Source organism: Leptidea sinapis, chromosome 34 (genome assembly GCF_905404315.1).
Source record: "Leptidea sinapis chromosome 34, ilLepSina1.1, whole genome shotgun sequence".
NCBI classification, from domain to species: domain Eukaryota; kingdom Metazoa; phylum Arthropoda; class Insecta; order Lepidoptera; family Pieridae; genus Leptidea; species Leptidea sinapis.
Window position 1 is genome coordinate 11,304,938 of NC_066298.1, and position 15,136 is coordinate 11,320,073.

A 15,136-nucleotide genomic window follows, 5' to 3' on the forward strand; every position below is an offset into this window, starting at 1 on the left:
TCATTTGTAACTAATTCATTATAGTATTGTATAATAGGCGTGTATAGTATTGTGTAATTTATATAGCTTGTAATTAGTTGTTAATTTGTATTATATAATTATTATATAAAATATAATATTTGTATTATAAAAGTATTATATAAAATATAATATACAGATTTTTTACTTTCAGAATAAACTAGCCAATTTCTGTTTTTCATTTCATTATTACACTCAGCTCCACTAAGTCGCTTTCGTCCATCACTCATTCTAACAATTTTTGATTAAAAAAATTGAAACAAAACAATATTAAATTAAAAGTCTTACAGGCTTTGCTTATCAAGTTAAATAATTTTTTTATTACGAATAAATCATCGTAATCACTAGAATTATTTATTCAATACTAGCTGACCCGGCAGACTTCGTGCTGCCTCAATCGATAAATAAAAGACCTAAACTTTTGAATGTACCTCAAATAGTTCAGAAATTTAATTTGTGACAAAACTTAAGATATATCAATCTACATAAACATAATCTGATAGATAGTTAACAACTGTAGTTAATCCATCAACTATAGTAAGCTAAAATTAAGTTTATTGTTTACCTCCTGAGAAAGTTAGAAATTATAAAAATTCTAATTAGTTATACATTTTAAACTATTCTTTCAATTTGATTTCTGAACGACGGGGACACATCGAAGGAAAAACATAATTGTTGGTTTTATTTAACTCGCAGCATTTTCATATTTAGTCACCTTTAATACCTTCCCTGGACTTCCACAAATAACTCAAGACCAATATTAGCCAAATCGGTCTAGCCGTTCTCGAGTTTTAGCGAGACTAACGAACAGCAATTCATTTTTATATATATAGATAAATTTTTATTGTACTCACCAGAGATGTTACGGTATAAAATTATTCACACGAAACACTTCAAGAAATTATAGTATACAACTAGAAATATGGGTTCCCTTAAATATTAACATTAATATAGTGTTACAAATTGCAGGGCGCAAACATCAAAAGTGACTTTTCTCTTGTTACGAACTAAATAGAAGACGTGAATTCCTTGAGAAGTGACGTTGGTATAGCCACACTATATCTGTTTCACTTACTCTCGAACTCAGTAGCCCGCTTCGGCTCACGTAGTGATCAGCCCTATCGCGCTGCACTTGTGTTATCCATTCAGCCAGACACTTTTACCGAATCGTCATGTCGTTTGTTCTGGCGTTACAATACAAATACGACTACGCAATAGCATGCCTTAAGTGCGCAGCGCGTACCTAACAAATATGATGTACATGAATATTATTTAAAAAGCAACTTATCAGAAAGAAAAATGATCGCTGAGCTTATAAAAATGATTTTTTCGGTTATTATTAATTATTTTATATTTAAAAGGTAGTAATTTTAATGCCATATCGTATGGATTTTTGATGATGGTGTTCACAGTAAACACGATAACTTTCGAAAAAATCATTTTTTCACTCCATTTTTTTTAATATACTTATTTAACTATAGAGAAGCCGTTGAATAAAAAATTGCAGCTGAGTATTGTTTTATCTTATTATAATTAATTCATTCCGATTGGCATTTTCTGAAAAAGTTTGCTTTACGAAAAAGTTATCAAATCTACTGATGTCAACATTTAATTTAAATAATTCGTGTACGACATGAGCGCTTAAGGCCTGCTCATTTGGATTTTACAAACTTTCTTACTACAAATAAAATAATTAACTTATAAAATGTATCAATTTTCTAATGAGCAAATTGTCTCACTTCATATTTTGTGGAGGGAATTTTTTTTATTGTCAAATCACAGTCGTTCAACTATCAGTTATTCGATTAATATGATCTCTATAAGATATTGAACTAGTTTTTTATTTAATAAAAATTAGTCAATTTTATTCAGTATTTTTTACGCATAAAAAATTACTTTCTGAAATTGAATTTGAGAAGTTGCAAACTTGCTGCAGCAATCATGATTAGACCATAGATATTATATCAAGATTGAATTGGGTAAGCAGATCTCATAATTATTAGGTACACGGAGAATAAATTATAGCAGTTATCAGTGAAGAATATATTATGTAAAAAATTACTAAATTTCGATTATAATATCGAATCGCTATTGCGATATTCTAAAAGTTCATAATCATTAATGTATAAGTAGTTAGTAAAGCGTTTAGGAATTGTTCATGCAGAGATGTTGAAATATTTATTAATTAGCACTGTATATGAGAATATTTAGATTTTTGTTAAATATTTTAATTTAGAAATTCGTATTATGTGTGTAATATTGGTTTTTTAAATTTGTAAACCGAAATAAAAAAATTATGAACTAAATTTGCCGCCCTAGGCTCCAGCCTACTCAGCCTGCTGGTAACTCCGCCACTGGATGTCAGCGGGATCGTTTCACCTTACACTACGGCCTAGGTCAAGTTCATATTCAAAACAGTATTTTACTAAAATAAAACTGCACTGAAAAGGTAACAAAACGTTGGTTAACTAAAATAATATTAAAAATGTAACTTTTACGCAAAAACTAATCTTAGTACAATTACACGCGTTTTAATGCTTTAAAAAGTGTTTTGTTTAAATTACCACTCAATAATAAACATTTATTGAACTTCAGAATCTGAAGAAGGGACCCATAAAACTGAGTGGGGCTCATCATACTTTCTTTATTAAATTCCCATCATTAATGGTTTATTAATATTGTCAAGGTAATCAACCTAATATTAACAATATAGTATTGACACGCTTTTACACCAATTGTCTTACCCCAAACTAGACATAGCCTGTACTACTATCATGTATAGTAAGTATGTATAGTTAAGCATACATAATATAAACATCCATTTCTCCGAAGCAAACACCCATATTCATCATAATATAAATGTTTGCAATTACCGGGACCTCTACTATCTCAGTAGGCTGGGTCACAAATGTACACAAGGTATTAGGTAGACTATTGCAGTGTTACTTGAAACTTAAAATAATGGCAAGTCAAACAAATAAAAAAACATATATTTCGCAGATGTGTAATCTTCCTTTCGAAGTGGAGATGCGGTGGAACGCAGAATTCATGTCGCCGTCTGGTCGGGTGCCTTTCATCAAGTGTGGAGCATTTGTTGTGTCTGAGCTTGAACCGATAGTTCAGTTTGCTGCGCACAAAGGAGTGTCCCTGTGCAGCAAGTTGGGCAACGAGGAGAAAGCAGAGTTAAGAGCCTATATGAGTCTTATTACCAATGTTTTAGTTAATGCGGAGGTAAGAATTGTTAATACTTAAATATGTTAAATCAGCCCAGAGTCTAGTGAGTAAGTTGCCGATGACTTTCAAAACAAAAATGTATTATTGCATTGCTCGTTTAATAATAATTATAAAAACAATTGGTGAATGTACAATTGTCAAAACCAACATTGGATTGTTTTTCATGGCAATTTCACATTATGTGCTGCATTTTTTTTGTTCTGGCGGGGTTAAATTAATAAATTGTTCATCTTCTGTACTAAAATTAGAAATTTTTACGTCACAGCAACAAATGCGATACGAACAAAATATGAAAATTATGGGAAATTGCGTGCTTATTTTGTTTTTTTTTTACACGCGCTAAATGTAAGGTGATTGATTACATATAGCCATACAGCCTTCAAAATTATAATGTTAGTGATAAAATGCATATGTTGTGAATTATAAATATAAAAAAATAAATGTTTTCTCGTCCTAACTAGGGAAAAAAATTATTTGTTACAAAAATGTAAATGGATTTTCAGCGGCATAAATCCTCTTTGTTTTTACAAAAAAAAACTATGTATTACACGGTTACATTTAAAATGCTCTGTTTACTCTCATATAATTTGCAGTTAGGTACTAACTTTGTAGGGATAATTCTATTATGCATCTAGTGCGTAGATAACATTATTATGCATCTGTATGTTATAGTACGTTCTGTGTCCCTTATTACGATGTGATAAGACTCACTTTACGCGCAAATATGTTGAAAAAATACAAACACCTGTCTGTCTAAGATGGAATGTCTCATTATCAATTACACCCGGAACCAACATCCATAAAACTAGGGCGCAATACTATTTAATAATATTAAGTAAGGCCGAGGTTGTTTTAGCCTCACTAGATGACTACAATAAAACTGATTTTTCCAGCTGTACATATCCTGGGTGGATCAAGAAACTTACAACACGGTGACCAAAATAAGGAATTCATCTGTCTATCCTTGGCCGCTTGGGTGGCTGCAGACCAGATCCAAAAGGAACAGTGTTATAAAGAGGCTCAAAGCACTACATTGGTACGACAAGACCCTGGACCAAGTATTGGCTGATGTAAGCTTGTATTTTTGTATAACTTCAGTGGATTACTTAAGGTGAACGCACACTTACGCGAGCCGAACGCGGCGAAAGAAACGTATTTGAGAATTCTTTATATGAAATCTCATGCAGATACAGACGATTCGACGCGGAGAAGTGTGCGTGTTTCATGAGATTTCACAGAATTGTAAAATTCGTTTCGTTCGACTTGTTCGACGCATTCGGCTCGGATAAGTGTGCGCTCACCTTTATCAGTATAGCTTACTATAGGCTAGGAAAGCTCCTGAGTCAGGTGACCCCTCTTTCATTTATCCTCTTCTTCCATATTGTTAAGCTAGTGAATGTTTTGACTGGAAACTGCTGTCCAGCCTTTAGTAAATGTTTTGAAAGCCAGTCAAAATACTTAAATAGAAGCATATAGTTTGTAAAGTTCAATATTTGCTATTTAATTGGTAAAATAATTATTATAAACAAGTGCTGACCCGACAAACGTTTTTTCGCCAAATAAATTAAGTACCCCGCCGTCGCTCATTGTACTGAATTGTCATGTTATGTAATGAAATGTCATTGACTGATATATTTGTATTGCCAAGACATAGCCATTTCTAAGTCAAAAAAGTATAGGTTCTAGACAAGTAATCACCAACATATATAACTACAACCTCCCAAATACGCTGCATCTTTTCCGCAGTATGACCGAAAGCAAAAAACGGCTCTCTATTTATTAATATAGATATTACTTCGTATTGTACTTGAGAGAAAAAGCAATTCCACTATGTACCTGTTTTGAGGCCCTCGGCTTCACCCCGTGCCTACAAAATACATACTACCTACCTCGTAGGAATTGCTTACATATTCCTCTTAAAATATACTATAGAGATTCAGGTGAATTAAGCTGTATTATTTCGCATATTACTTATGAGGAACATCATTGTCGCTCAGAAGGCAATGGAGTGGCCTATGCTCGGAGTTTCCCTGCGAGAACGAATCAGAAATGAGGAGATCCGTAGAAGAACCAAAGTCACGAAGTGGCAGTGGGCAGGGCACATAGCTCGACGGACAGATGGCCTTTGGTGCAGTAAAGTCCTCGGAATGGCGACCACGTACCAGACGACGCAGTTTTGTTCATCAGGTCAAGATTGCCGGAGTAGGTTGGATGAGGGCAGCGCAAAAGCGATCGTCATGGCGACCTTAGGGGGAGGGCTTTGTACAGCAGTGGACGTCTTTCAGCTGAAATGGATGGAGTTCTCATACCGTTCAAGATCTGTTATTAATCATTTATAATTTTCAGGTGGAGCAATGTTGTAACTCACTGAGTCAACGATTGGGTGACAAAGATTTCTTCTTTGGCACGTAAGTATCACTTTTTTACTGTTCCATTCCCAATCAGAAACTGCTTCATGTTCTTAAAATTAAATTTATTATATTTTTTTATAATTGCTAATAAAACGTCCCCAAAATACCTTTATTCTTTTATGTGTGTGGATGATGCATCTACTGTATTCAATAACTCTTGTTTGTTTATTTATATTTTTTTTATTGACTTACTCGTTTAAATCATTTTTGACGTTTGAGTATTTTTGTTGCATCACTTACATAATATATTGTTATTGAAATGATTTGTTAAACGGTGAATGTTCTTGCCACTTCTTCTCTTTATAGCTCAACCTTTTACCAAATGGAGGTAAATCTAAAAAAGTAAACTTGTGACATTAATAAGTGTCATTTCAGTGACATAAAATAATATAGTGATTTAAATTTAATTAGAATCACTGTAAGACTTTGTCCACACACAAAGAACGAAACTGCACACAAGTGAAGTTTTTCTGTGTACAAAATTTCATCTTAGTAATACTATTTTTCAATTAACAGGTTTAAGATCATATCATAATTTTTCCATGTAAAGATAACACAGACTTTCAATGTCCGTTATGAAGATGAATTAAACAATATTAATGATTGAGCTTAATAAGGAAATAATAGAACAAAAAATTATTAAATATTTTATTCAAATTGTGACATGTGTGTGTGTAACAAAATAAAGTCAGTGTAAAAAATGTTACTATTAATTTTGTTATAAAAAATAATGTAATGAATAATAAATCATTATTTAATAAATAATCCTAAAAGTGGAGTCAACCCCACAAAGAAAATAAATAACAGATAATATTTTCATATAAATGAAGTTCATAATTTATATGATACTCTGTGGCTGTCAAAACATAAACACATTGTAGATTACAGCTACGTTAAAATAACTAAAAACTGTGATAGTATTTTGCAATTCAACAAAAGAACGTGAAAATATTGTGACTAAAGTGTAAAAGTGCATCAAGAAATAAATAAACTGAATCAAAATAGAAATTAACAAAATTAATGAAATTCCAAAATATAACTCGTGAGTAAATCTTTTAAAGTGTCAATAACAATTGTAGGTACATTAATACTGTCACGGCTTAGTGTCAAAACGACAGCTTATTTGAGTCACGTTTGACGTATGACGAACAGAGACCATAGAGTATAGAATCAACTTAAGGACGCTACACACGCTCATTCAATAGCTTTTTATTGTCCAACATAAAGTTGCGTTTGGAAATCAACAATATATAAAGGTTGACTACGTTCCGTTTCACTAAAAATAAATAAATAACGCTTCGTTTATCGCAATATGTCTATTTAACTTTCTTCAGAGATGTTACTTCTACTAGAAAAAATTAAAGATTAACTTAACCTCCAAACGATTACAAAAACAGAAAAGATTACAACTACGGTACTTAAAAAAGTGGATGAAAAAATTAAACCAATCATAGAAGAAAATGAATAATTGAAAAATTAAATTGAGGTTCTTCACAGGAAAATACAAAACCTAGAAATAAACGGAAAAAGAAACAACCTATTAATACATGGGCTTCCAGAAAAGAAGTACGAGACCCAACAGGACCTAAAAGCTCTTGTAATAACCACCATAACTGAAATCAACGTGGATTTAAAAGAAGTAGAAATAGAATGCAAAGATTGGGAAAACACAATGGACGGGATGGAAAAATCAGACCTATATTACTGGTTATAACAACCCTCCAAAGGAAGGTTCAAATACTAAAAAATAAAAGCAAAATGAAACCTAATACCTACATCACACAAGATTTGTCAAAAGAAGCTCTGCTAAATAAGAAAGAAAAAAGAAACTTAGGAAAGAATGAAAACGAAAATGAGAAAAGAAAGAGTCCCGATACACCCCGCCCACAAACCATCAAGGGGATAAAAGTCCGGAAGCGGGATGCCTTTCAGTACTTACGGGAAAGATCACATTCACTTTCAGACAAGAACTTATACAGAAATGGAGATATGGACACCACATGCCGGACAACCACAACACAATAAACAACTACAAATAAAGAGTCTCCCACCACGGCTGGTCCCCGCGGGAGTACTAGACCATTACCCTCCAACAAAAAGATGTAATGTACTTTACATTGCAACACAAAACACGATAACTCTCAGAACTCACGAAAGTTTACTAGAATTAGAAAAATCACTGCAAAACATAAAATACGACGCACTTGGTATATCTGAAATGAGAAGAATGGGCGAAAATATAGAAGAACATGGCAGTTACATACTCTTCCATAAAGGAGAAACTGCAGGTCAAAGAGGCGTAGGTTTTTTAAATAAATCTGTCACTGAAAGACTGTATACAGGAATTGATAGGAATATCTGAAAGACTAGCTGTATAAAATTTAAAACTACCAGGATACAAAAAATCATGGTCTATTATACAGGCATATGCACCAACCGAAAAAGCGGAACTATCAGTGCTTGAATCTTTCTACTACGAGTTATCACTAGCATTAAAAAACAACGCCGAAAAACATATAATTTTAATGGGGGATTTTAATGCACAAATTGGGGCTAGGCAAAACAGTAATGAGTATGTAATTGGCAAAAGAAGTCACAATGGGCAGTAATTAGTAGAATTCCTAATGGAGCATAACCTATCAGTGCTAAATTCAAACTTCAAAAAGAATGAAAATAAAAAATTGACATGGATTTCTCCGGATGGTTCTTATAAAAACGAGAATTATTATATAATAAGCAACTGTCCAAAAGATTTTACTGATACTACTGTCTTAACCAATCTGAACTTCAATACAAATCATCGCATGGTGCGCTGCTCCCTCAGAATATCCCGTAAAAAGCCATCTCGTAACCATATCAAAATCAACATAAATAACCAGCTAAGACAGCCAAACCTTGAAAAGGGATACCATTTCAAAGAAATAAATAAACAGATTTCCAACGATAAAATTGAAACAGCACAGAAATATAGGCTACTAGAAAAAGAATTACAAAGTTTCTATACAACAAATATTACCAGCGAAAAACATAACAAGTACCAACTAAGCGAGCATACCTTGCAACTTATAGCACAAAGAAAGGAGCTTATAACTCACCACTCAAACAAAGAAACCATAAAGCAATTGCAGAATTAAAAATAACAGCAAGCATACGCAAAGATCGTAAACTCAAGAAATTTGATACTTTCGAACGCCACATTCAAAGAAAAGGAGGTGTAAAGAAAGCCCTGAAAGAATTTCGAGAAACAGGCAAGGAATGGATACCCAAACTCAAGAAAAGATCAAAGAGTACCACGATAAGAGAGGACATCAGCGACATAGCAACAAGCTTCTACCGTCAACTGTATACCCATCAAGACCCAAGTTACCATAATAGAGCACTTAACCAACGAACTAACGAAACAGAATCAGAAACTATAGCGGTTATATTATCTTGTGATGTCGAAAAAGCAATTAAGAGTCAAAAGATGTAGAAGTCCCCAGGACCAGACAGAATCACCAATGAACTCATCAAAGGAACAATAGGAGAGCTAACTCCAATCCTAACAAAAATATTTAATCAAATCTTAATAAGCGGCATGATTCCAAAGCAATGGGTAAAATCTCACATTATCCTGTTATTCAAAAAAGGAGATAAGGAAAACATAGAAAACTACAGACCAATCAAACATATACAAGCCTAATGTCAAACATATACAAAGTTTTTGCGAAGGTTATACTAAACAGAATTAGCAAATTACTAGACGAACAGCAACCAGTCGAACAAGCAGGTTTTAGGCAAGGGTATTCAACTATTGACCATATCCACACGATCAAACAGATATTAGAAAAATACAACGAATACAATAAGAAAGTCTATGTAGCTTTTATAGGCTTTGCCAAAGCCGACACCCTGAATCACGAAAATATATGGCAAAGCCTAGATCAACAAGGAATACCAAGAGTCTATACCAATATCATCAAATTTATTTATATAAACAGTACGACCAAAATTCAGTTGGAAACATTAAGAAAAGAATTCTGCATACAAAGAGGTGTGAGACAGGGCGACCCGGTGTCCCCAAAATTATTTTCAGCAGTTCTGGAAAATATCTTCCACAATTTAAACTGGGAAAAATTTGGAATCAATATAAATGGGTCAAAATAGAACCATCTAAGATTTGCCGATGACCTTGTATTACTTGAAGAATGCCCTAAAACCCTTGAGTACATGTTAAACGATTTGGAAGAAGAGAGCATGAAGGTTGGACTAAAAATGAACACCAGTAAGACTATAATAATGACTAACTCAACAAAACTCAATATAAAAAACAAAGCCGAATTTCTAGAATATGTAGAAGATTACATATACCAAGGCCAAGTTATCTCTATGGAAATGACGAAAGAAATAAATCTCAGGATTGCAACAAGTTGGAAAAAATACTGGTCGTTAAAAGAATTATGAAGTCAAAAGACTTAAGTATGTATATAAAAACGAGAAGTTTCAATACCTGCATATTACCTTGCCTAAGCTATGGCTGCGAAACTTGGACCCTAACCAAAGCATTGAGAGAGAAACTTGCCGTTACACAGAGATCAATGGAGAGGAGTATGGCCGGTTATAAACTACATAAGATAAGAAACACTGACCTAAGGAAAATTACGAAACTTACCGACGTACTCAAACGAATTGACCAACAAAAGTGGAGATGGGCAGGGCACATGATGCTGTGGGAAGATGAGATATGTGGGAACATGAGATAAAGTGGGGAAATGGAGCAAAAGACTTACCGAATGGTACCCAGGAGATGGCAAACGAAAACGAGGACGATAGCACACAAGGTGGGAAGATGAAATTAAATTGATAGCAGGACCTAACTGGAGAAGAGTTGCCCAAAACAGAAAAGAGTGGAAATCGTTGCAGGAGGCCTTTGCCAGTCGGCACGCAGAACTAAGAGACATTTTATAGTTTATACTTTTTAGGTTAAGATTATTGGTTATTCAAATGTTAAATGTTTTTTAGTTCGAAATTAAATGGCTTTATTATTATTATTATTATAGCTGACCAGGCAAAAGTTGTTTTGCCATATAAATAAAATACAGCGCGCCGCTCATCTCAGTTGCTTCACTGAATTATTTGTATTGTGAATAAATAGGTATGAAACAGTAGGTAAAAGTCAGTAAAATAGTCTGAGTAAAAAAATAGGCTCCGGATAAGTAATCACCAACAAAATACGCTGCTTATACGGTATAAGCATACCTACGATCGGTTCAGTAGTTTTCGCAGTATAACCGAACAAAAAAACCGGCCCTCCATTTATTAGTATAGATATGGTCTTTAATCAACATAAAAAAATAGCTGCTTATGTGATTCATCAAACAATACATACTAATATATGTTACTCCCCCCAGTCCCACACCACTCGATGCCTTAATATACGGCCATATAAGGGCACTCCTATCAGCTACCGGCCCTAAAGCAGCCCTTATTATAAAGCCAATTACAAGCTCACTGTTACGCCATCTGCTGAGGATGACCAATTTGACGCTTCTCAAATTGACGGTGCGTTTTTTGCGTTCTGTTTGGTAGTGGCTTTAGATGTAGGATGTGAAATATAGTTAATATAATAATAATTGTAACATTAATATTTTTCTAATGTTGGATTGCATTTATAATTTGATTACGTAGTTGTATTTAGTTTTTTTTCAAAACATATCTAAAAAATATGAACGCTTAAAAAAGAACATAAATTTTACGTGTTGGAGTCAGTTACCAACATAAAATGAAAATCGATGAAGAATCTAACGTAGAACTGTGTTGGTGTATATATTTGAATACATTTTGCTAATGAAGTGCAAACTCCTTGGAACAACAAAAAATAAATGCTGTTAACTTTGTCTGGAACGATCTCATTAAAAAATAGAACATCTTTTGTGTTTTGGAATGAAAGTCTTGAATGAAATTTTGACGAGTAACTATTTAAAAGGACAGAGCTTCGAATATGATGAAGTCATAGTCGTTGATGTATAGCGATCTTTAGGTGTGCAGGATAAAGAGCTTTTTAAAAAGGAATGTAAGGTTTAGAAAAAAGAAATTCCAAGTGTATCATGCCTAAAAGCGAATATAATGAAATATTAAATTAGATTTCATAAAAATTACCAGCAACATTCGCATTCTCAATTTTTGCTGAACGAAAACAGAAGTAATTTTTTTAATTATCCTTTCAACTCGTGGGATTAGTTTGACAAAATTAGCGATGGACTTTTGCTCGTAGTACGCGGCTTGACAGGGCGGGGGGCGTGGGCTACGCCGATGGTGCACTATACTGTCGTAGTGATGGAGGACCTCCGAATGGTGTGAAACTAGTCTGTACCAACATTGATAAACCATGAGTTTATTATGTTTCACGAAGGTATTAATAGTTTAATACTTGATGACGTATTAGTACATTGACAATCAGGGGTGCCAAATACTTTAAGTCACTTTTTTATCTTTGAATTTTTATACTATTATTTATATATAATATGTCATATTATTCCTAATTCTTTATTAGTTGTTGATTTTTTGCAAATTCAGAAAACTAACATATAAACTATTTACACAGCCCCAAGAAGAGTACTTAGTGACACATGGATGCAATCTTAGCGTTAGACGACGATCCTCGCTTGTCACTCGTACGAAAAGGTCGAAAATGTGTATCCGAAACGTCAGTCATGAAAGCATCTGCTTTAACAAGGATGTCTTTGGTTAATACATTTTAATTTTTATATTATTTTCGAGGGTACATTGATAAAATTTATGTGGGTGGAAGAAATCTGAACCACTATCATACTCTCATATTACGTGATTTTAAGTGTACTTTGCTTGTAAAGGATCTCTGGTTAAGTCGTTTAAACTTTTATCTTATTTTGAGGGTACACTGAAAATATTTGTAATATATATTTCTACTATCGGGCAGGAAAACACCATCTTAACCATATCTGCTGGAACTATAGTTTTACTAAATGCCTTCGTAAAGTGTGTGTATTACAACAATGATACTACGTAATTAATTAGGGTCGCTTTTTAGATCTCGTTGAATCCCAAAAATTAGTTTTCGTTTATATCGACACATAGGAAACCACTTTGGGAAACCTTGGTCTTGGGTGATGCAAGCAAATGTCTAAAGGTAGGGTTGGTACGTGAAGATTAAATATTTCTCTTTATTAATTTAATTCCGGCAGGTTTCAAACCTTTTGCTTCCAAACAAGTGATAATTTTGACGTCAGATGAAGGAAAACTTACATGCGAATACGAGGGGAAAAGGCACTACATACTTGAAGAGACGCACAACTTGATCATCGATATAGTTTGCGAAATTATCGACAAAGTCGATGAGATTATCGTTGATCGAAGTATCGAAAATAATTTCGAGTTCATACCTTGTCCTAATCTCGATAAGAGTTATATCAAAGTGATTGATTTTCTCGATACTATTGAGGAGACAGTCGATAGTTTGTCCGTGGATACAGTTACGGAAGATATAATACAAGTTATTGAGGAGGATAGTGATGGGATTTTTGTCGATCAATTTCCTTTAGTAGAAACTAATTGCGACGGTGACTCCAGGTAATATATAATTTCATTAAAAGCGGTTCAAAATAAACCTAGGTTTGCTTTGGACTTGCACTTTAAGGTCACACGGCACTAGTAATAATTACCCACATGAGGTTGAAACAATGTGGAAGAGTTTGTATAATGAAAATCATTTCGAGCCACGCATATATCATGTTTATGTGTATTTAATTATTGGCACCAATATAGTACAGGCTATGCTGTGCCTAATTTGTGCTGCAAATTAAATTTCTAAAATTGACGCAACGTAACGTTTAACTTTTGTAGTGGAGCTGCTAATACATAAGGCTAGAAGAAGTATTGTACCGCGGGTACCGAGTGTTTGAAATTAGTTTAGGAAATGTTAAGTAATTATTATGTTAACCACAACTTATTTCATTATTCTTTATGTTATAACAGCACTGTGGTCACAGAAAAGAATGGCGACGATAAGAATGATGCCAGTAATGAAAATAAAATCTCAAAAAATTGGAACTCGAGCCAGTCTCGAGTAATTTTGTCCAGAGGTTCTTTATTTTTATTTATTTATTTTTATTCAAAGTATTTGCAATGATGTTCTATAAATATATAAGCACATATAATTCTCAGTCTGATTAGCGGAACGGCAAAAGTGTGCTTAAAGACAACGTAAGCATACTTTTCTACTTAGTCGTGTGTCAACTGTCACTGTCCGAATCGGATTATAAATTCTTCATTCGTAACCTGAAGTGAATAATTGTTTTACATTGCTTCTTATTATTGTTGAACTGAAGTAAATGCAGCAATGTATAGATATATCAGTCGAAGTTTATTATGGTGTAATTTGTGGAATGTTCCATATTTCAGCTTGTTTTTATACGACGTGATTAGTCTATATGTATAGAACGTCATTGTTCGCGCACATAGATTCTCTTTTGCCTCCGACAACTGCAGCTCATATTGCATCTTTGTTATATTTTGTTATTGTAACAATAACTAATAATAAATAATAATTTATTAAAGTTTTATGTTATTGTAACAATAACATAAAACTTTAATAAATTATAATTCCTATATCAACCTATATGGATAAGTGCGGGTTCCATGGATGACAGGGGCGTGCATGGGTTTTCTAGCAAGGTAGGCATTGTACATATACATACCAACTAATAATATAGTTAGATAAGGTATTGCGCACATAACGCGAAGAGGTTGACAATGTTAATTTTATGGTTTTTAAGCAATTATTTGAATTTGATTTTGAAAAAACGGATCTAAATTAACATTATTCTATGTATGTGTATATTATTTTAAGTCTTTTATTATGGTAGGCATTGCCTAATTGCCTGTATGGAATGCACACCCCTGATTGATGAACACAACTCCAGACCATTACATCAATAGCTACTCGATAAATTTAAATTATTTTAGGGCACCGTTACAGCAGAGTTCATAAATCAAAACTGTCTAATTTACTATTTTCATCGAAAACAGTAGACTAACGCCATCTTTGATTATGATACGTATTACAGATTCTAAATCAACGCTAAACGAACTAAGTGTGGAGAGTCTGTGGAAATGTTTGAAGGAGAGAAATGTAACTTTTCTTAACAAAACAATTGTAGCTGATGTTGATTAGTTTGAGTACTTTATGACATTTTTTTGAATAAATGTTTGTTTTAATTTAAACTCGTTTTAATTTTTATTTAGAGTGTTGTGTGTAACGAATGTTTGCTCTAAGATATAAAACAATTGACTTTTTAAACGTCTTTCACAAAAGGTAACATACATTTTTATTCGAAAGTGTAAATAATATAGTACTTAGGTAGTAAAAGAAGTTACGGAACACTGAAATGATCGGGAATAGAATATTTCTGATTGAGTTACAATAAAACCTTTTTTAGAATTTGAATACTGGCCTC

The 15,136-nt window shown here is 33.3% G+C and overlaps 1 protein-coding gene across 7 annotated transcripts in view; it reads left to right on the forward strand.

Moving 5' to 3' along the window:
- Window positions 1-15,136, forward strand: part of LOC126974898 (metaxin-2) — a 36,146-nt gene that overhangs the window by 12,967 nt on the left and 8,043 nt on the right. For 4 of the 7 annotated variants that reach the window (XM_050822612.1, XM_050822616.1, XM_050822617.1 and 1 more), the window contains 8 exons: window positions 3,019-3,249; window positions 4,146-4,322; window positions 5,599-5,660; window positions 11,054-11,204; window positions 12,247-12,388; window positions 12,866-13,250; window positions 13,656-13,762; window positions 14,747-14,903. In XM_050822612.1, the coding sequence (XP_050678569.1) occupies window positions 3,019-3,249; window positions 4,146-4,322; window positions 5,599-5,660; window positions 11,054-11,204; window positions 12,247-12,388; window positions 12,866-13,250; window positions 13,656-13,762; window positions 14,747-14,853 (1,362 nt within the window). In that variant the 3' untranslated portion in view covers window positions 14,854-14,903. Of the gene's footprint in view, window positions 1-3,018; window positions 3,250-4,145; window positions 4,323-5,598; window positions 5,661-11,053; window positions 11,205-12,246; window positions 12,389-12,865; window positions 13,251-13,655; window positions 13,763-14,746; window positions 14,904-15,136 lie in introns of those variants that run through there. The other 3 variants (XM_050822614.1, XM_050822619.1, XM_050822615.1) reach the window with 2 other exon arrangements.